Source organism: Rhipicephalus microplus, chromosome 3 (genome assembly GCF_043290135.1).
Source record: "Rhipicephalus microplus isolate Deutch F79 chromosome 3, USDA_Rmic, whole genome shotgun sequence".
Classification (NCBI taxonomy): Eukaryota; Metazoa; Arthropoda; class Arachnida; order Ixodida; family Ixodidae; genus Rhipicephalus; species Rhipicephalus microplus.
In genome coordinates, this window is record NC_134702.1 from 137,875,913 (window position 1) to 137,897,316 (window position 21,404).

A 21,404-nucleotide genomic window follows, 5' to 3' on the forward strand; every position below is an offset into this window, starting at 1 on the left:
GCATTTATCCTTCCAGTTACCTATGTCTCTCTAGTAAATATTGCGCCTGTTTCACAGCCTATTTATTCCACACAATGTGACATTTCCCTCCTTTTCCTTAAACCCTTATATTGAAGGGCAGCGGGCACTGAATTGCAACGCTTGATGTCCAGCACTGAAGAGGCCATCTTGGTGTGGACTAAGCGTAGAGGAACCTTACTTCAAGAAGTTCATCTCCCCCACTCTCTGTCCATTTACCTCCTTTATTTAAACAAGGACAAATAAAGTTTTTCTTCCAATCATAGATCCATTCTTTTTTTTATTTCCAGGTGATGGGTATATGGGTCAGTTAATACTTCAAGCCAGTTCTTTGCAATGCATACGCCTGTCACAGACCACCATGGTAGCTCCGAGCATGCTAGATGCCGCGCTGGTAAGCTCGACAGCACGGAGTCTGCATTACGATTGGGACGAAATGTAAGGGTCACTAACGTGCTTGTGTATAGGTGCATGTAAAAGAAACAAGGTCGAAATTAATCCTAAGTCCCCCCCCCCTCCCCTGTGGTGAGCCATTCAGCACCATGTCATAAGGTTGGCACGTAAAATGTCAGCAAATAATGGCAGGCCCAGTGGCTTCATGTTGAAAAAAAATACCAGTATAATAAATGTTTTACTTCGGAAGCTCTTGGAATCGTCAAGTACAAAACGGAACAAGTCTCACATACCTTGAAATATAAATCATTGGCAATATTTTATACCTGAAAGGGTGACAGAAATCTGAAACTATCATCTCTAATAACAAAAAGATATTGAACCTCGTATTTCTAATGCAAGTGCTTTCACTCAAATAGGTGTAGGCGGTATTTTATAAAAGCATTTCTGCGCTTCTCACGAACCTGAAAAACTTGCGTGGATATGCCCCCAACCAAGGCTTCCTTTTAAGTGATACACTCCTTAAACCTGTGAAAGTTAACAGTTACTTTGCCATGCTATGGCCTAAAAACAAAGGCAAAGTCATTTTGTGAGCATCCAAGTAAAACAACCACGAATATTTCGAGCACATGGTTTTATATTTAAAATAATAAAATATTATCGGGGATTTCACTTCCCGAAACCTCCATAGGATTACGGGAGATGCCATGGTGGAGGGGTCTGGAAATTTGGATCATCCGGTGTCTTTCAACACGCGGTATGCGGCTGCCGCGGCAGTGATCGAACCCGAAACCTTCGCGTCAGCAGCCGAACATTGTAGCCACTGATCCACGGTGGTGAACGAGTATCTAGCATTCATCTGAAAATGCTGCGTCAGACATGCAAAGATATGCTTCGAAATTACATTATTCATGTATATTCTCCATGGTGACTTTCATAAATTAGATACTATAGTACAAAACATTTTTTTCCTTCATGGCCAAATCTTTGTCTAAAACAAAGTAAGCGACGAGCATATTCTGTTTTTGTTTTCTTCTCCACATTCAGTGTTTCTCTTTGAAGCGCTCTCTACGAACAGTGGCGGTTGGAAAACAGACAGCTTTCAACAAAGCCTGAAAACGTGGATATATTTTGGCGAAATTTTGTTCATCTTAGGCTCACCTCCACCTTAGCCGAGAAGGTCATGGGTTACATATCCTTTTGTAAAGTTCTCTCAACAATACCCACGTGTCACTGTCATATCTTCTTCTCGGTCTGTGAGTGCGTCACTAAAACAATGGCGCGGTCTATTTTCTGTTTGAGGGACGCGCTCGCACTGATTTGCCTCCTTCCAATCCGTCGACCTCAACGCTCACGTCGCGAGCAGGTATTGGCCATCTGAATAAAAAAAAAACGCCTTCCATCTCTTTCGTTTTCTTTTGTTTGTCCTCTGGGGACATTCGAGAGCCAGGCTTTTCCCTGCCAACGAGGCACAAGACATTCTGCACAGGCGCCGTACAGGCCACACTCTAATCATGGGGTCGGCACGCACTGGCCTATTGATCCTGGGTGAGTATGCGCAAGGCCAAAAGACTAAATGTACATTCAAGATCCTGCAGAGCATGTTTACACTAAATTACCTGCAATTACCGATGTGTTTTGTGTAACTATTCACGCATATTTTGCACTGTTCAAGCTACGTAGAAGCATTCAAGACTGTCCTAAAGCTGTGAAATGGCACCCCTTTTTGCAATCTTAATAACTTGCGCTCGAAAATACTTCTTTTGCGGAAAAGCATTCGATTTTAAGCGCGATGCGAGCAAGTAAGCTTACTTCACTACAGCCTTACTTCACTAGATTACTCGCAAATGCCTGTACTCACAGCACCATCTTGAGCTAAAAACTCTGCGTAAGAGAATATTTAGGCGAAACATTATGCAAGACATATCTCTAAGCAAAGCCGTGGACCAATGAGAAAGTGCTCTCGCGAGGTATGGGCTTTGCGCATTCGGCTCAAGATGCTGAAAATCTCACTTCTACAGAGAAAACGCCTTCGAGGTCTTCGTGATGAATTGGCTGTAGTCTAACGCGTTTTCGTACTGCCCACGCTTCTACTTAACCCTAACCGACACTTCCGAGGAGATCCATCACAAACCATGAAACACTCTGTTCTACCTCAGTAGTGCTACAGCTCTCGCATCATGTCGAAAACTCCGCGAGCGTAAGTATTTTGAACTCTCACCGAAAGCAACTGAAGTGAAGTTCGTGTCACAAAGTGCACTGTATCGGTCTAACAAAATTACTTGTAGAACCAGGTAATTTCAGCTTGCACGAGTGAGAAAAAAAATCTATCAGGGCATGAGCAGTTCGGAGACTGTTGCCAATTGTTTTACCTGCATCATTCATTTATTATTTCACGCTACCCGTAAAACGGCAAATTTTAATACGAAAACTTCATTTGATAATTTGTTGGAGGTAAATAAAGCGACAAGCGTGCATATACAATAGTGATGTGGTTTGTGCTGATCAAACTGGCCCTTGGTAATTTTTACTGTTCTATATACTAGACTCGTCTCAACAATACAAAGGATAAATAAAAACGATAACCGACGCAGTCTTCTAGTTGTGCCAAGTATACTTCAGAGGGCAAACACATTGAAACTCATATAACGTAATTTTCTTGGTTAGTATAATGAACAGCTAATCGAGAATATAAAGGAAAATTTGCCACCAATAGATTCATACTCACTCATTTTACAAAGCTCTCAAGAATGTCTGCTTCAACAAGCTATGCAATTTCAAGCGTTGTCCAAAACATTCCAAAAATACTGTTCTCACATCTTTAACAATTCTAGAGGGCTTACATATTTACATTTTCTGTAAAATATGTGCAGGGCCTGCATGAATCCTGCAAACCTAGGTCACAATTCTTTTATTTTCTTTTTCGTTGTAGGGATCTACCTACTTCACTGCACAACAATAGATAGATCTCGGAAAACACCTAGAAGTGCTTGCTTGTTACTGACGCTTTCGTTTTTTTTTTTGTTTTTGTTTTTCGCCTACAGGCATATTAGTCGCCTACAGCTCTGCACAATCTTTAAACCTCGAAAATGGTACGTACTTTTTTCTATGCTGTACTTAAGCAGTAATGTTGAAAAGTTGAGTGAATATTAGAGACAAGATTACTTTCCCGAAAACTTTTTTACGAACATATGATGTCATAACCACCCCTGATTAAACCAACACGGAGTTACAAGTACCGAAACTATAGATGGCGTTATATTAAAACACATCATTGCAGATGATTTCAGAACAACTTTATTTTAATGTGGTTGGTTAACACGCACCTGAATCAACACATATATAGGCTAGCTTTCTTTTCTTTATTTTTCGACCTTTTAAGAGACGTTCACAAGCTTTCTGAACGCTACTGGAAGTTCAGGAACAGCCAGTGCCTCCTGTTACAGCACATAATTATTTAGCACGACTCTTACTTTCATTGGTATAGCACGACCGTTACAATAAAATTAAACAAGTAAGAAGGTAAACTTAATACATTGTAACAGTCAAAAATGAGTCAGAACTCCCTAAGACTCACCTAGGAAGGCTTCCATAAATGTGGGCAAAATAGTAGCTGGTATGTATAGGTTGCGGGTGCTGTCTAAGCTAAAGTGTAACTTACTGGCCATATTGACAACAGTGCCTTTGCGGATGAATAAGTTAGGAAGGGTTTTCGGTGCGAATACAGCATTGTTTTGTAGAGTGATGTAGCGTATTCCCACTTCTACAGGTTGTTGTCATGATTGTTAGACGCAACAATACGAAGCCGGCAAATAATGAAACTGAAGGAAAACGCAGGCGTCATTATTTCTGATATTTCTAAAAATTAATGCGTGGTAGATACAGTGCAAATGAATATGGAAATCCAAGAATAACCACCTTGCCGCCTTTTGAGACCATAATCCCGACCATCTCATTCACGTGCGATTATCGGCCAACTTATAGCTTCGGCCACATTCGCCTCCCTCCAATTTTTTTCTTAATTTCTGCGCCGGCACTGCTGGCAGTGTTAAGCAGTAGAATATACAGTTATGAGAACTGAACTAGAATCTTTTTTTTTCATGACGGTCTCACGCAGCACTTGATGTTTACGAGCTGCCATGTGACTTTTCACATGATACTTAAAGACATCAAAATGGCCGTGTCAGAACAATCGCTATGAAACAAACGAAAGGGAAAAAAACAATGAAGCGACCCATGTCTCTCTTCAAGCTTTCTTTATTAGAGTGAAACTACAAAGTTAACATATGATGAAATTAAAGAAGTCGTAGGGGCATTATTAGGCACCAGGTGAGTGTTTCTTTCTCCATTGCCAGCTGCCTTCGAGCAGGTGATATACGACGCCGTCGGGTGAAAAACAGAATTCCCTATTTCCACTGCCATGGTTGTGAGAACCACTAGCTATTACTTTGCACGTACAAAAACAGATTTTTAAAAAGTTAATGCGGGACAACTCCACCTGTACCTGAATAGGTAGAATATCGCAAGCGTAATGCAAATGTTGCGGGTTTGCTTCTCGATAGCAATGTCAAGCTGCTCTGGCCTGCACTAATTTCTATTTGTTGCATGAACATCACGTTCAAACAAAAAACATTACGAGTAGCCCCCGGTATGCTTAATTACCTTAAGTTTTTGTAGTTTGCTTCATTAGTTGTGTAAACTAATAAATATATAGATACCAGAGCTTCTACACCCCTGGAAGCCTGCCTTGTAACCATGCAGTAAAAGGCTGACCATTTCTCTTCAAGAACCTTGCTTTCTTTCTGTCATGATTTTAAACAACAGCTCGTTTTCATAATTCCTGTGCTTATCAGGTTCTGGCAGTCGTGAGCTTTAGCTCTGCGGACCGATCCCAAAATCTGCTTAGAAGTTGAACAGTTACCAATTTCACTCCGCACCAGTTAGCGTGGTGTTGCCATTTAAATTAACCTCAGTTTCTTTGACATATATTCATAGCAAATTCAATACACCCGCTACCATTATATTTCAATCTTCCGAACCCCTTACAGAACTCCAGTTCGGGCGTGCGCCACGTGTGTGCCGTGAACTCATCGAGCTTGGCCTGGCAGGCGTTCATCCCATTCATCTGGGCGCCCTGACCGGAGGCCGCAAGCTTCAGCGTAGTGGAGTGGAGTCGTCACGTGTGTGGACCTGGCTCGGCAACCACGGAGGTCGTGGTCTATGGGGAGGCACCTTAGGCTCTCACCCATGGCTCAGCCCAGCGGACGCCAGGCATAGCGGCCGCTGGGGCGTCATCAGGACTGGAGCATGGGTTATTCATGGTGGACGTCGGTTGTGGATCCCGCTACCAATGTATGGTTTCGGGCATACAGTTGACCTTTCCACGGGTGTCCGCATTGATAGGCGAGTTACGAGTGGCCTAAAGACTGGCATCCCGCAGGGCCATGTCGGTCCCGTCGGAAACATTGAGCCTATGGGACCCAACTTCGGGCCTGGCCTAGAAGGATATTGGGGTTTCCCAGGTATGGGAAGCGGAGGGGGCCGAAGAAGTAGAATGGGACAAGCAGGCCCATGGGGTCCAGTACAAGGAGGCCCTGACGGTGATGAAATGTTCTTTTCTTGGGACCAAAACATGCGAGAAGGAAGACCGTGGGGAGGCATGAACGAAGGAACCAGAAGATTAGCTGGTACAGGAGGCCTAGGACTTGGTGAGCGCATGGGTGGTGGGTCAACCAGTGGAAGGCAAGGAAGCTCGATCTTAGGAGGACGAGAACCAAGTAGAGGCACCAGTAGCGACTTAGACTTGGGAATCACCACTAGCCGTCAAGTACAGCCGGGTGCACAAGGGGGCGCCTCGGGCAGAGGAGGGCAAAGTGGCGACTCTAGCAGTGCGCAGGGCGACACTAATGCAGTCAGTGAATCAGGCCTATCAGGATTCAGTGGACGACGAGGCTCATTGGGCTTTCTAGGTAATAGTGGAAGCCTAGGCAGCAGCTCTGGAGGAAGTGGCTTATCGGGTTTGGGTGGCTTAGGACAAGGCGGATTGGGTGGAATGGAAAGTTTAGGCGGGTTTCGTTCCTCGAGCATTGGAGGACGTCGCCGAAGAAGTCGTAGACCTTGGTTCATGAGTTTTGAAAGAAGAGGAGGATCCAGTGGAATGGGAGGCTTAGGGCTAGGTGGTCCAAGTGACTTCGAAGATGGGTCACGAAGTGGTGGCTCATTAGGGTCAGGCAGCCCGTCGGGAGGCAGTTTTGGTTTCATAGGTGGACCACAAGGCAGTCGCTTTGGAGGAAGTAGCCTGTCGGGCAGTGGTATTGATGGCATCGGGGCGGGACAAGGAAGCAGAGGCATGTTGGGGGAAGGAGGTTTGTATGGAGGTGGTGAATATGGTGGCGTTTTCGGGCGAGGTCCCCAGATAGGAGGACGATTCGGTTTCCGCGGATCACGATGGAGTCAAGGTGCTGACATGCCTGGTTCTTTCAGGGCAAGTTCTGGTGGCCTCTTAGGGCAATTAGGTGACGAAATGGGTGAAGGAAGCTTCGGTTTTGGTGGCACCAGTGGACAGCAGTTTGAGGACGGTGCGGGCTACGGTGGCCTGTATTCGGTACGGAGAGGTAGAGGTACCGAAGGTCTTAGGCGTGGATCAGGTTATGGTAGTTTATGGAGTAGCCAAGGCTCAGGAATTGGCAGCCCATTCACATGGAGAATCATAAGGTTTGGTGCTCCGCAACACAGACGTCCATCGCGGCGATGGATGGTTTGGTCGAGCTCACCACTTCAAGGTGATGGAGGATTTAATTACGGAGACTTTGGGGGTGATTCTTCGGGCTTCTTCGGAGGGTCTGGAGGTGGACTTTCAAGGAATTCAGGCAGCTCATCTTTCTCTGATAGTTCGAGCGGATCTTCTCTTCTGAAGCTCTAAACATGAACACGAGCTCCTTGAAAAGCATGCCCTCTCCCCATCCCACCGTCCAGTGGAGCATGTGCATATGTACTAACGGCATATAAGTGGCAATAAATTTATTTGCTCTTAGTGAATTAGGTTTTGTTTAAAACTCAATAAACAAAAAACTGACACAAGTATTGTGTATTTCTTTCGGCGGCGTCTTCAATGCTTACTTCAACTAAAAGATAACTAATATTCATTTTAGCATTAAGTAATAGTCAAAACTTTACGCTTTTAGCGTAATACTAATCTCGATCTGGGGTCATATGATAACTTGTATTCACGCTCTGCATGTCCCCACGCTCTGCAAGCTAGGAACCATCTTCATGCAGTAAGATATCAGTGCTATAACCGAATAATGGCAGTGGGGACGAGAAATTGTGAAATTACTTGAGCGACAACATTTCTAATACTGTTCTTGCCCTTAATTCTTCAATGCCATAAACCTGGTGTAACGAACTTGACGCAAAAACAAGCCAGATACCTGCATGCATGCGCCACATTTTATTGTGGTCGTATACTATAAAATTCAAGTCCTGTAACATGAAAAGCTTATGGCAACAGTAAATGTCTTCCAGTGCAGAAAGAGTAACAAATTTTCATTCAGAAAGCCTTGGTTCATTTGCGATTCAGAGCCCTGATATTTATTATTTGCACAAATCGCGAATTTCTGATCATGAACAACGCCGATGTTTCGCTCACGATCAATTAGCCGACACCTACATCCAAATTTCAGCAAAACAAGTTCCTTAATGCCACAGCATAGGGAAAGAATCTTGCCATTTTGATGCTTTCAACACTGCTACCAGCGTGCCAATAATAAATAAAATATCAATAATCACTAGCTACATGCCAAGAAATCTTTCTGTTTTGATGGCAAAATGCTAGAGGACGCCCTATGTGAGTGGGTTGTGGCTTAGTGATTTTGTAACGCCGTTTCACATCGATATACTTTCAGTTGCACAAGTATGCGCGGAATTCTCTGTGCACGTAAATTGCACTGCATAAAGGATAAAGGCGATCAAAAATAGGTCGCCCATTATTATCTGCCACTCTCGACAATGCGACGCGTTGCTTCGGTCTTACAAGGATATGGCCAGGAACCAAAACACCAACGCTTCCACATTAGTGAAAGGTTTACTGTACCGTGATGTTTTGACAAGCGTGCAAACTGGTATAATGTTCAGGTTTCTTCTTGAGAGGACAAGCCGAAGCAGCAATGAGAAGGGGGTTATCTGCGCAGGATCCACCACAGGTCTCCATTGATAATCTGCAAATAGGTCATAGTGTCTCGTATATTAGGTCCAAGGCAGCTTGGCGGCTTGGCATGTAAGCATCTCCTGTCATCACGGTGTGTCATGCGTTCGCGGTCTATCATAAAAATGGGCATGCATCACAATGCGTAAATCCCACATCTTGCGACCGGTCCACTAAAAATGAAGAAGGCAACACTTGGCCCAACGAATAGCCAAGGATACCAGGGCAAGGGAAACATTGTCCCTACATTTCACAAGGAAATGAAGCCGGGCATGTAGAGAGGAAAGAGAAAAACAACAAAAACAAGAGACTTCTAGTAAGTAGCATTCCGACGCTGTTTTCCAGAGACGTTACTGCAGCGGGAACACTCTTGCCTGTATACTCCCCGATATCACGCTTGGCACCCACTAATGCTTCAACAAAAATAACTATCCCAAAACACTCCAAGCTTTTCCACTCTCCAGATTTCACGTTAGTGGAGCTGAAACATCCATCCTTACGTGCTACGATCCTATGCAGTTTTTTGTAATAGATAATATATAACCTTTACTTATACTGCTTAGGCAGATGCCATGGAATAGTCACTACCTGTACCTGTACCTACTAAAGCTAACGAAGTCGATTGAAAACTGCTCGCAGTTTAGTCCGAAACCAAGTATTTTCTTTTACCTTTTGCGGTAAATTTGTCACGGTTATGGTCCATCTTGATTTTTTTTCAACTGAAAAGACAGGCGCCGAATGTGAAAACCAGGGATTAATTCTTGAACTTAGCCCAGCACTGCGAAGAGTCCACCAGCGAAGAGTTCAAGACCCTACGAATTTGTCATAAGACAAACACAGACGTAAGTCCAAGAAGACATTTTCCTTAAGATTATGAGAAAAGTCACCACTAGCATGGTATGGTGCCCTCCACACAATAAGAAATTCGCCTACATAAAAAGTTGGCCGTGTATCAGCGTGATTCACTGCGAATGTCGGCTAAACACGATAGTGTTTTACCGGCCAAGCAGCCATTCATGTGTTGTCTTGCCTCTTGCAGCGCCTCCTCTGTGTTGAATTGGCAGCATCGCACTGACATTGATAAAATAGAGGAGGCGCTGCGTTAGGGTGCCTTGATGCCCGCGCGCTCCGCTGAGGGTGAGGACAGCCGCGTCGTCTGCTACGACGGCCGCCATTACGGCTCCTGCCGTAGTGGGGCAGCATGCGAAGCGCATTACCGCTTGCGGTGCTCGCGTATGGTAGGAAAGAAGTACTCGTTGGCGAGCTTTTTTTTTTTTGGTGCAACTTGGACACCTCTTAGTGCTGTTGTTGCCTAATTGTTAAATGGAACAACGCACGTCATACAAACTGGTGGCCTGTGCTTGTACAATGCGCCAGGGGCTGACATAGACTGAATGAAATGAGCCACGAACTCCCACACCAGAAAGATTCGCGTTAAACCGTTGTCGTCGTTAAGACGGAGGGGCGCATGAACTTTTATTACTACGCTTGCTGAAAGGAATGCAATATTTGGGTCTTTGTGAATCAGCCGAATAGCAAAGGCAGGAATCGCTGTACTTTATATACTTGCGTGTGTGTGTGTATATATATAACACACACACACACACACACACACACACACGCACGCACGCACACACACACGCACACACACACACACACATTATCTGACATTCGGTACCACCTTCCCCTGCCTCACCATTTCATGCACTGTGCAGGCAGCATACCCGAGAGTAACATGCTTTACCAGTGTACCTTTATGAAACGACACCCACGATTTCAGTGAACAGGCCATTTATTTGTGCGCCTTAATGCTGCGCTGTCCCACTAGTGAAAATCAAAGTCAGATACAAGACAAACCAAATGCAGTACGAAATGAAATGTTTAAAAATAAAAAATGCAAGAGTCAAAAGCGTGCCCACGTGAGCCGAAACCTTTTAAGCATACAGCTTATCTTGGCGTGTCCATTTCTCATGAGAGGTTGACGCCGGCACATGTTTTGCTTCCATGTCCATTGCAACTCCCGACTGGAACCTGCCGAAGGTGAATGCGCAGCCTTATTCTTGCGTACCTCTCTGTGAGCAGTCGGTATATACTGTCCTCGTGCTCCGCGCATACACACAAGCTGCGGCGGTGCACCTTGTTTAGGTATGCGGTGAGTGAACGAAGCGGCGACTTCATCGTGACTACTTTGTCCGTGCACCAAGAGTTTATGGCAGCAAAATGCTCCTCATAGTCTATCAAGGCTTTCATAACTCCCTTGCTGGGGTAGATGAGGTTGCCTCCATCTGAAACGTACTCTTTCAGTGCTGTCAGCGAAGCATGCTCGTCGTTGGCAGTTCCAAGGAGAGCATCTTTGCATTTTGCGCACTTCACAGATGTCAAAATTCTCTTCAAAATAAATCCTCCTAGGTAAAAGAGAATACTGCATTCTGTGGACGACAATCCTTCGATGAACAAAATCTCTGAATCATCGATTTCTTGAGCTTCCTTCTCGACGCAGGCTTCCTTCCCCTGGGATAGCAGGTCCACCAGGTACTCCCTGTCATCAAGCTCGTAGCTGGTCGTCCTCGGTGTATGCAAAAATTGGCTTACGCTCACCAGTCTCAGAGCGCACTTGAGATCGTAGGCATTGGGAACCGGCTTCATAAGCCGCACCACAGAAAAGAGGTTCTCTAAGCAGTCCTGCAGGAGCCTGCTCGTAAGAAAAAACTCACAGCCTTCGTCTCCTAAAAGAACGTCTTGGAGGCGAAGTACAACTGTAGTTGATATGAGTACACCTGCTTGCGACGGTTTCCAATGGGATGTGGCACCCATTTTCATAGTTCTGATGGTTTCTATTGCTGTGTGTAATGTATCTAGGGCTTCGGAGTACTTAGCCCTACTTCTCCGACTCAGGGCCAGTGTTGGATGCCGCGAAGACATCAGTGCATACCATTTTGAAATCAGCTCCATGAACCAAGCTGTTGTTTCTGCTTCCTGTTTAAGAACTCCTTCCTTTATAAGGAATCTGATAGCTGGGGGAGCTTCCCGAAAAAGTTGTACAGCGACACCAACCTTCATTTTGGTGAAGTGGCCTGCGCTGGTGTGCATTTCGGATAAGTTTGGGGCTACCTTCAGTTCTCTTTTAGAATCTTCTTCGAGCACAGCCTGAACATATTCCAAGTTGACTTGTGAAGAAGGCAGGCCATGTTTGGCAACTGTAGCCTCACTCAACGTGAAAACTTCTGAGCTCAAGAGCTGGCCTCTGAGGTTCTTCAAGACGTGAGCCGGATCAGCAATGAAAAAAAGTTCCTTCCCGTCCATGCACGGATGAGGTATGGAGCACACCGTGGAAGAATCTCTGTGACTGGAAAAGGCGAATTCCCTCCACATTGCGCGGTTTGCCGAGCCCATGTCACATGTGATTGCGTGAACTCTCAGATATATTTGACTGCACAGCTGTACTAGTTCCAACACATAGTTTTTCAGCAAGCCGCCATCGATGTTTCTACCGGTAAATTCATATGTAATCACCTGCTTCCATCGCTGGTTAAGTCCGCCCAACATAAATACCAGAGCATGAACCGCAGGCTCTTCAGGCTTCGGAGGAAGAGTTATTCCTCCGAGAAGTGCGTCTTCAGCCCGATCTAGCTCAAACCCCGGCACTATCTCCATTTCATCCAAAAAAAGGACGCAGTCCTTTTCTACACCCTCCATGGTCTCGGCTTTGCATTTCATAACGTCTATCACTTCGTGAAGAACGCCTGGGAGAAACTTCAAATTTTGAATCCTCCGTGCGAGCGTTCTTTTGGATGGGAGAGGATATCCCATTTTTCTCAAAGTTTCATATCCGGTTGTTCCACAAGCAAACTTAATTTGAAGGCCTTGCTTGACAGTGTGCGGAGACCAAGAGTTCCCCAAGCTGCTGCTCCTTGAGAGAGCGCGTACTTGATCGTCGTTGAGAAATTTCATATTTTGCGAAATATTTGTTGCCTCAGTCTCGAGTTTTTGCACTTTTTTCTTGAGACCACTAATGGTGTTCTTGGCTGTGTCATGATGTTGCTGAAGTTCAGAGTACTTTCTTGTAAGGTCAGCAAGCTTCTTCTTCAGTTCTGCTGATTCTGCAGTAGAATTTGATGTCTCACCAGCCGCTGCATTAACTTCTCTTGAATCTGCATCACTAGTGTTCGCTGACAGTTCAACAACGGCGTCGTCAACTTCCATGGTGTCGTGCCCATAACACGATGTTCCTTGCCGTGTAGATTCAGGAACGGCGTGGTTTTGTGGGGTCTCTAGGGTAGTTTTAACTGCAGCTGGATATTGACGCAGACCAGGAGGAGATTTGTTGGTCTCGTTGCTGGAGGGTGCAGGCACAGTTCTTTCCTTTGGTGACTTTCGTTCCTTAGGCAGTGCTGCAAGCAGAAATGTATGTATTCATGAACATATTCAAGCAATGCCAGTTCATGTCTAGCTTGTTACTTTTACAAATGTAACACATGCAGCAGATACCGGCTTAGTTATTGACGTGAGGAAGACACTTGTCCTTCCCCCGCCCTTTCCACAAGGGATAGGGGAAGGTCTTAAAATACCATAATTAAATTGTGCTCAAAATTTCTCCCCACAATAAATGGCTCTAATTCAAATTGGAGCTTCATATGCCAGTGCTACACGTGTGCGCCGTTGTGGAGGGCTCAACTGACATTCGCTCCCTATGCAGTTTATTGATTATTTGATTGTAGGGCTTAACACGCCAACGCAACGCAGGTAATGAGGCGCACTATAGTGGGGGCTCGTGCATCGTGGATCTCATATACATAATGGTTTCCGTTTTCCCCCTTTGTAAATAACATAGCCACTGCACCTGACATCCTAGCAGTACACGACCGTGTGCTAAGTAGCGGAAAACTGTTCTGCAGTGGGTCATGCCTGTAAACACTGAAATCCAGACGTATATACAGTCATGACCAAAAAATGCAAACAAGAAATATAAACCACAACACTCAAGTATCGCAATTTTTTTTTACATGCAAGTCAAAGTGATGCAACGTAATCACAAAAACAAAGTTGGGAAATGTAGCTTTCCAAACGCACTAATAGCGTGCCATTATTTGACCGTCTAATATTAGCAGTATTTTTCGATTTTGCGTGGTCTGGTTCACATTTTTGTGTTCGCATTTTCTAGCTTTGTCCGTGACTGCATTTCCAGAATTTATGCACTAATGTGGACGCAGCATATGAGGACCTATTTGGTGTTAGCTTCGTAGAAATCCCAGGTACATAGAGTACTTGCAACTGGTGCTGCTTTATGTAATGCAAGAAAAAAGTTCAATCTTACGTTTGAATGTGAACAAAGCTGGGACGGCATTTGGTTTCAACTTCTTCCAGCCATCCGCACGATGTTGCTCATAGTTGTTCTCTTCAAAGTGAGCCTGCAAATAACATCAGAATTGGAAATTAACACACTGGCAGAAGAAAAACGAATGTCTGTCACTGTCAATAAACAAGATTTCATGTATGCATTCAGTATGATTCGCAGCAGGAACTAGCAGCAACTTTGAAGCACAAAAAGAAGGAAACTAATTGAGCTCACGCGCGCTTTCACGTAAGCCACTTCAGTGAGCCTATCACAGACCCAGCCTGCTGTTATAATAACCCTTTCAATTTTCGCAATGAAAATCTGTAAGGATTCCTGAATTCATGTGAATAAAATATTAGTCGATTGTGCCGACAAAGGACCAGGTCTGATTTTATAGCGAGCGTTACAGATTTCGTTCTATCGAAAGCTTTGTACCCAAGCCTCCAAGTTCCTAATGCAATCGAATTTATTTGTCAGGTAAAAATGACAACACTCCGTAACAGCGCTTGTTTTGTTCGTCACTGAAGTGTTCCTGATTCCCAAGTATACATACGACGATACACACAAGACGGGCAGAAGTCCGGCCTCGTAATATTACGAGTTTTTCGCAGGAACAGCATGTTTATGTTCAAACGGCTTGATTTCACAAGAGGCGTTCAAATTTCGACCGATCAGTGCCAACGCGTGCACGAATAAACATGGGCAGGCCTCGTAAGCGTTGTGAAATCCCCCTACCACGCACCCGAGCCTATGTTAATTCCCTGCGAGGCCATATGCGCGCATTTCACGTCCAATTTCCTCTTATGTGAATTACGTGAACTCTACGTGCCGTACTCTTGAAGTTCGGCAGCAGTCAGGCGCCGTCAGATTTCCGTACTCGCTCGCCGGCACGCGGCCTGAACTCACTCCCCGTTTTCTGCCCTTGCATATAATTTTCTCCCTCCTCCACTTTCTAAATTCTCATCTGTTTAACTACACCTCCTGCGTCCCCATCTCTTGCCTACTTTTCGTTCAGCTCAACTCCGCCAGCACCCGGTCGACGCGTACGCTGTCGGGGCGAGTTGGCGAGCGAGTACGGCAATTTCACGAAGTCTGTCTTCGGGCTGCGAGGCGGACGGTCACGACAGCGGCAGCCGGTCTCGCGAGCACAATAGCTGCGAAGCGCAGTGCACGAAATTAACAGCCTCGGGTAGGGGGTGGGAAGGATTTCACAACGCTGCTGCCAAGGCAACACTTTCCCGTGCAAGGGCACTGAAACTAGTCGCAATTCCTATGAATGTAGTAGCACACTCGAGGCCCTTGAACCAGCATGAAATGTTATCGACACGGGGGCTTCCGAAGCCCCCGTACTTGACGCATTTTCTTAAAGCGTGATCTTTTAACACGAGCACGCCGCACAGTACCCTGCACGACGTTTGGCTGTCCTGCGTTTACATTGCGCACCTAAATAAAAAACAACGGCGCCCTAAATAATGCTGACCAGTCAGAATACGACGCACTAAAAAAAAATGTTTACTTACGCTGCATACGTGCGACGTATTAGTCGGTTGCCACTTGTCTCGTTTGATTTTAACGGTCCAAAGAAGCCTTCTTTTTGGGTCTCTTGGAAACCGGTACAACTTCCATCCGTTTTTCGAGTGATTCGAGCACTGCGGCACGCAGCAGCCGGGCATGGTGATGCGGAGATGGGTGCATAAAACTGTAAGGGAATGAACACTGCCCAACAACACCTCACACGCCAAGCACGAACTACCGGCCGGAGGCGCCAAAATGGCGGTCGCGCTGGCGCCGAAGCCGAGGCGGCGGCATCTGCCCTTGCAAAAGCTGACACCACTCTAAGCGGGGGCGCGCGCATCGAGGCACTCTACGCTGCGTGAGATGTGGACGCCCTCTGGGAGTGGCGTTGAGAAAGATAAACTTGTGTGGAACCTGGGTCCACTGCCAGATGGCAGCAACAGGTCATCGGCAGAGCGCTGTTTCATGCATAGCGTCTCACTTTCGATCATGCGTCGCATCTCTATTTTCTGCTGAAAAAACACACCGCCGAATACTTACGTAGAGGTTTTAAGTCCCAGACCTTGCATTTTTTTTCTGTCCTTTACAGTGCCGCAGTGTAACAGCGACGAGGACTAGACAATCACACATATCTTTTCGTGTTTCATTTAACTACAATTTCTGACGTACTGCTGTCGTTCATTTTTATCTCTCATACTAACTGATCAATGGTTGTAAGCCCGACAAGACGAACAGTCACCGCATCCACAGCTAAAAACACCCAAACGCGGATTCTCAGAACAAAGTAATATTCACTGTAAACGCCCATTCCCGCATTTCGGCCACACTGCCTGGTACCCCTTTAAAGCGAGACGGCGCCTTAAAAAACCTTTTCTTCCGCGCCGCCTCCCTGGAGCCTCGGGAAGCCGTCTCCGACGCCTGATTAGTGACGGCCGGTGGGAAAAAAAAAAGAAAAAGAACTTTCATGACACGCAAGCGCTTACTTGAGCCAGCCACCGTCTACAATAATGGAACCACCACCCAACTACACTAAACGCAATAATTCTAAGAAAATACACACTCATGACGCCACTCGCATAGCGCAGTGAACCCTCCAACGTTCTCGATTCCCCTCCCTTTCTTTTTGTCATATTTTCTTTCTGTCTTAGCCGTTCTTTCTCCCTCATTCTTTACTCAAAATACTAAAAATGCGAGCGCGAACAGAATGTACCCTCATTCTTGACGTAGGCCAGACTCTGGTCAGAACTGTCGGTTTAAACGCTTCCGTTGTTACTGTTCTCATGGCGGATCTATTGACTATTTACTACGCTACGGCCACTTTCCACTTTCGCCACCATGCCTGCATATATATATATATATATATATATATATATATATATATATATATATATATATATATATATATATATATATATATATATATATATATATATATATATATATATGTATGTATATATATATATATATATATATATATATATATATATATATATATGTGTGTGTGTGTGTGTGTGTGTGTTGTGCGACGACATTAGGTAGGAAGGAAGGACCGTTGTAACCGTTGTATTTTCCAACACAGGCGCGAGAGCCCGTAACCGAACACGCGGCGAGAGACTACGATGATGATGATCATGATGATTTGTATACGCAGGTGAAGATGATGAACTACACATTCAGCGCTCACACTATTTCCCCCCTACACGAAAGCGGTCAGCAAGACGACCATTTAGTAAGGGTACGAGCACCGGATATAAGGCTATAGGCTAGACACATGGACAATCTCGGTCACGCGACGACGGCAATCAGAAGCCGAAGTAACCGGGGCGACGTGATAATTCACGGCCGATGTTCGTTCAAGCACGGTGTAAGGGCCTAGGTATCTGTGAACAAATTTTTCACGGAGGCCGGGTGTGCGAACAGGTGTCCAGAGGAGCAATTCGTCGCCTGGGTAGAATGACACAACGCGACGTCTCTCGTCACAATGAACTTTTCGCTAGGCCTGAATGGTAGAAAGGTTCGCACGGGCGATTGTGCGTCAGTTGTTTACACGGGCAGCGAACTCTTCTGGAAGGAACGCGGATGGGACAGAGGGCGTGGACAAGAAGTAGGTGTCCAGAACAAAAAACGGTGCATGGCCGTACATTAGGAAAACGGGCTGTAACTTGTATGTTGAATGACAGTGTTATGGGCAAACGTGGAGAAAGGTAGTATTGTGTCCCAGTGCTTGTGATCGGGCTGGACATACATAGAGATCACGTCTGACAAAGTTTATGAAAATGCTCAGTGAGACCATTTGTTTGCGGATGATATGCCGAGGTGGTTTTATGAATGATGTCAGAGGCCTGTAAGACTTCAGTGAGCATATGGGAAAGAAAAGTCTTGTCAAGGTCACTCAGTCAGAAGAACACGAGGAGCGTCGTGGCGCAAGATAATGGCGCGTTGAACAAAGTCGGCCACTTTGGAGGCAGCGCCAGAGGGAAGAGCTGCCGTCTCAGCGTAGCGAATTAGATGGTCTACGGCAGTAACGATCCAGCGGTGACCGACGGGGGTAAGCGGAAGGCGTCCGTGATAAGAATATACCGACGAACTCGAAGGGAGTGGACGGGCACAGGAGAAGTTGTAGAGGGTCGGCGGGAAGAGATGTCGCACGTTTTCGGTGCTGACATGATAAACATGTTGTTTTTGTAAACAGTAGTAGAGATGCCAGGCCAGAAGCAGTGAACATTGATGCGATCATAGGTTTTATGAAAACCCAAGTTGCCAGACGTCGGGTCCTCATGAAAAGCTTCCCAAACTTGGAGTCGAAGTGAAGGAGGTATGACTGGGACGCATCGGCTACCGAGAGGATGGTAAATTTGCCGAAGCAACGCCCCGTCATTAAGTTTGAAACACGTGACTTCTCGTAAGCGGCTGTTAGGAGCACGGAACAAGCCGCTGAGCCAATCAATGTTTGTACGGCAGTATGTGTCTGCACATTGGAGTGAGGTGAGGTCTGCGGATTGAAGGAGGTCATCCAGTGCAGTGAACTCAATAGGACTAATACTGGTCATCTGTGTGGTCTCTTGGCTGGGAGGTGCTGCGCAGCAGATAGATGCGCCATGATTTTGCATCAGTGGACAGCATGACAAAGCGTTGGCATCTAGGTGTTTTTGGCCCGACCGATATGTGACACTGTAGTCATACTCCTGCAGTCGGGGCACCCAACAACCGAGGCATCCTGACCGGTTCTTCAAGGAGGGCAACCAACAGAGCGCATGATGATCCGTGACGATCGTGAAATGGCGGCCATACAAATAGGGGCGAAATTTTTGCACGGACCACATGATAGCCAGACATTCTTGTTCAGTGATGCTGTAATTCCGTGCCGCTGGAGATAGAGTACGGCTCGCGTAAGCCATTACTTGCTATTGCGAAGCCTGGCCACGCTGCAGCAGGACAGCGCCGATTTCCTGCCCGCTTGCGTCGTAGTAGGGGATATGTGATCAAAATGCTGAAGAACTGGCCCTGACGTGAGGCATCGCTTCAGGGTCTAAAAAGCAGCTTCACAGTCATCTGTCCAAATAAATGGTGCACTTGAGGTCAGGAGTTTGTGAAGAGGATCCGCGATACTGGCGCAATCACGGACAAACTATCGGAAGTATGAGGCTAAGCCAAGGAAGCTGCGAAAGCCTTTTAGCGTGGTGGGCTTAGGAAAGTGCAACACAGCGGCCACATTGTCGGGATCAGGTTCGATGCAAGCTTCCTGAAAACGTGGCCTAACCCTTTGATGCTACGGCTCGCAAACCGACACTTCTTGGTATTTAGCTGGAGACCAGCTTTGGCTAGACATGTGAACACCTCGTCTAGACGTTCTAGGTGTTGCGATAAGCTGGATGAAAAGATGACGATGTCATCCATGTAACATAGACAGGTCTTCCATTTTAGGCCTCACAGCACCGAATCAATCATTCACTCAAATGTGACGGGGGCACTGCAGAACCCAAAAGGCATCACATTGAATTTGAAAGGCTATCAGGAGTAGCAAACGCTGTTTTCTCTTTATCAGGTGCATGCATTGTAATCTCCCAATAGCCAGATCGTAGGTTGAGGCTTCAAAAATATTCTGCACCCTGTAAGGTGTCTAGGGCACCGTCAGACGGAGACATAGGACATACATCCTTCCGGGTAATTTTCTTTAGTGCCCTGTAATCAAAGCAAATTCGCGCTGATCCGTCATTTTTCTCAACTAGGACAACAGAAGACCAAAGGCTTACTGAAGGCCTGATAACGTTGCGTGCGAGAATGTCATTGACAAAATTGTTCCTCGATAACCTTGCGTTCTGAGAACGACACACGGTAAGGGCGATGGCGAATGATACACCCGTCTGTGGCGATGCGATGAAAGGCCGTCGTCGTTTGACCCAAGACATCCGAACAAACGTCAAAACAAGTCTGGTGTTTCGTTAAAAAGCCATTAGGTCATTAGCTTGCGTAGGAGTAAGATATGGACTCAAAATGGCTTTAAGCACATTGGATTAGCCTCCTGGTGGCGTACACTTAGCGACTGAAGACGGAGACGATACAGTGACGACACATACCGGTGCTAAATAAATAAAAATAAAAATAAAAAATAAAATAGATGAAAACAGTCATAAAACAATACATACGCGATTTTTGTGTTATGACTGTTCTCATTTATTTTATTTTTCATCTACTTTTTATTATTTTAATATATTTTATTTATTATTATTTTATTTTTGTATTACTGTTTTGTCGCTTTCCATTTCACTGAGTTTCCACGGTTATGCACATATGTCTCGCACAATATCACCGGTTACATTACGTCTTGGTAATATTTGCTCCATTTTCACATTTCTTTCTATTTTCGGCTATCCCGTTTACTTATGTTTGCCTTATTATTTGTAAGTGGGAGAACCCAGAGAACAAGCACTCTGCATTTCGGGAATGGTGTCTGGCCGATAGAGGTCCAGAGCAAACAGTGCGTATAACATCACTTCCGTCAATTGCTGGTTCCTGTACCCAGTTATATCCTTCCGTGAAACCACCAAGGCTCTCAACGGGTCCGAGAAAGTGCACGGACACTACCGGCTACCATAGTTTGGATGTGCGCCATAATCTTCGAGAATTACCCAGTGAAAGCGCCTCTGACATCCACGCTGTCGCGCTAAGCCTCGCCTCTTTGAGGCTGGCTATGGCTTATTGAATGGGCTATAGCACCCACACTCTTTTTTTTTCTTTCACGCGTCTACTTTTATACTCACTTTCTTATCTTCCTTCTTCGTTCACACTTCTCTTAACGCAGGATAGCAAACCGCATGCTACAGTATTTTGTCTACCTCCCGGTCTTTCTCTCCCTTATGTCTATATCTCTCTCGCGCGCTGATCAGGTAAGCTTTGATCAACAGATGAAGACCACAAAGCAACAAGTGCAACTCTTTTTCATATCTTCAAAGATAATTATTACACAGAGTACGCAGACAGCGCAGGACGACCCCGTGCAGGGGTACCCAAAAAGCGTTCGCCACATAGTGCACGTATGCACTCCGCTACCTTTCCCATTTTCAACACGCGCAGATGTTCGGAGAACATGGACTCTTTCAAACAAATACTTTCACAAGCTGCCAGCCATGACCTCTTCCAAGGTCCGGAAATTTGCGCAACCCTTAGTTTGCACTTGTTACATATCTTGTCTATGTCAACTCCTAAAATGGAGGTGTTTTATGTCGATACGTGGCTCAGGAGAGGGGGGAGGGGGGGCAGTTACTCATTGCATCACTAGGCATTGTTACGCAAATGTTCTATGCAATATATTTATAGAACAATTAGAAGCAAACGTGGTACTGATCTAGTTAAAAAGGTGCGCCTTACATAGTTTTGCTGAACGCCTACAACGAATAAAATTTACCCTTCTGACAAGGCAGTGGTAAGCAAGTCCTGTAG

General features: G+C 45.6%; 1 protein-coding gene across 1 annotated transcript; it reads left to right on the forward strand.

Annotated features, from left to right (window-relative positions):
- Nucleotides 1-1,805: 1,805 nt before the first annotated feature.
- On the forward strand, nt 1,806-7,491 carry LOC119170970 (uncharacterized). Its single transcript, XM_037422178.2, has 3 exons — nt 1,806-1,959; nt 3,456-3,503; nt 5,460-7,491. Exons 1-3 carry the CDS (start codon nt 1,926-1,928, stop codon nt 7,331-7,333), a joined length of 1,956 nt encoding a protein of 651 aa, XP_037278075.2. The 5' UTR covers nt 1,806-1,925; the 3' UTR covers nt 7,334-7,491.
- The last annotated feature ends 13,913 nt before the right edge of the window (nt 7,492-21,404 follow it).